This window comes from Olea europaea, unplaced genomic scaffold (genome assembly GCF_002742605.1).
Source record: "Olea europaea var. sylvestris unplaced genomic scaffold, O_europaea_v1 scaffold29860, whole genome shotgun sequence".
Taxonomy (NCBI): Eukaryota; Viridiplantae; Streptophyta; class Magnoliopsida; order Lamiales; family Oleaceae; genus Olea; species Olea europaea.
In genome coordinates, this window is record NW_019248501.1 from 1 (window position 1) to 1374 (window position 1374).

A 1374-nucleotide genomic window follows, 5' to 3' on the forward strand; every position below is an offset into this window, starting at 1 on the left:
AGAAAAATAAAATGTAATAGAATGAAAATTAATAAGCAAACCGGGGGCTTATTTTATCCAGGTTGATTATGAATAGAAATGTTACTGATAAATCAATGTTCTTCAGAAGAGAATTAACAATTTTTGAAGTCGAGGCTTTCCTCTCACGCCAAATGCAAAAAGACAATCCTTGCCGGCACAATAGGGAAGAAGACAAGGTTAAATTCCTGGATATCCTTACATAATCAATTATAAAGAGTTGTCCAAATCCTATGCAGAACTGAGAACCCCTATGCAGAACTGAGAACCCCTTCTCCGTATAACATAGTTTCAAGCCATATATCATGTATAAAGCTCCAGAAACTAGCAGAAACCAAGCCATATATCATGTATAAAGCTCCAGAAACTAGCAGAAACCAAGAATTTCCATTAATGGACAGGATCAGCAACTTGCCAGACTCTGTTCTCTGTCATATTCTCTCTTTCCTTCCCACAAAACACGCCGTGGCAACCAGCGTTCTATCAACAAAATGGCAATTCCTCTGGACCAACATCCTTAATCTAGATTTCGACAGTTCCCTGTGTTTCAATCCTCGGAATACTGAAAACTCTAAAAACAAAATGAGTTTCCACGAATTTGTCACTAGGGTTTTGCTTCTGCATAATTCCCGTTGCATAAAAACGTTGCTTCTAAAATGTGGGGGGAGCTGCGAACAGCGCCATGTTGATGCATGGATTGGCACTGCAATCTCACGCAACGTTGAAGTTCTTGAACTGTGTGCTTTGATAGGTGTTGATCGGTTGCCTCATCGTTTCTTCACCTGCAAAACTCTCGTTGATTTAAAGCTCGAAAACTATGTAACAATTCGGGTTCCTGGTAATATGTGTTTTCCCAGTCTTCAGAAACTTCAACTCATCTCTGTGAGTTATGATAATGATGAGTCATTTACAGAATTGATTGCTGCTTGCCTTGTGCTCCATGAATTGATAATAAGGAGATCTGAGCATGATTATCTGGTCTTTTGTAATCTATCTTCGCCTGTACTGAAAAGCCTCAAGCTGATTTTTGGGTCTAACGCTTTTAAACCTTATTTGTATAATTACAAGCTGAAGGTGTATGCCCCTGCACTTGAATACCTCCATTTAGATGATAAGGTATCCATGGATTTCTCCATCGGAGAATTGACCTCCCTGGTTGAAGCAGATGTTCATCTCTATGACAATGAATTGGGAAATGACAATCAATATCTCAATTTTGTTGTCAAATTCATTGGAAAGCTCAGCCAAGTGAAGTTCCTATCTCTGTCGATCAATATCACCACGGTATGCTGTAAATCCATTCACATTCCAGTTACTAATTAGAACGTCAGTTTTTTTTTTCCGATCCTTTTTTTT

At 38.6% G+C, this 1374-nt stretch overlaps 1 protein-coding gene across 1 annotated transcript; it reads left to right on the top strand.

Moving 5' to 3' along the window:
- The first annotated feature begins 141 nt into the window (after positions 1-141).
- On the top strand, positions 142-1341 carry LOC111384731 (F-box/FBD/LRR-repeat protein At4g26340-like). Its single transcript, XM_023009047.1, has one exon. It carries the CDS (start codon positions 367-369, stop codon positions 1339-1341), a length of 975 nt encoding a protein of 324 aa, XP_022864815.1. The 5' UTR covers positions 142-366.
- The last annotated feature ends 33 nt before the right edge of the window (positions 1342-1374 follow it).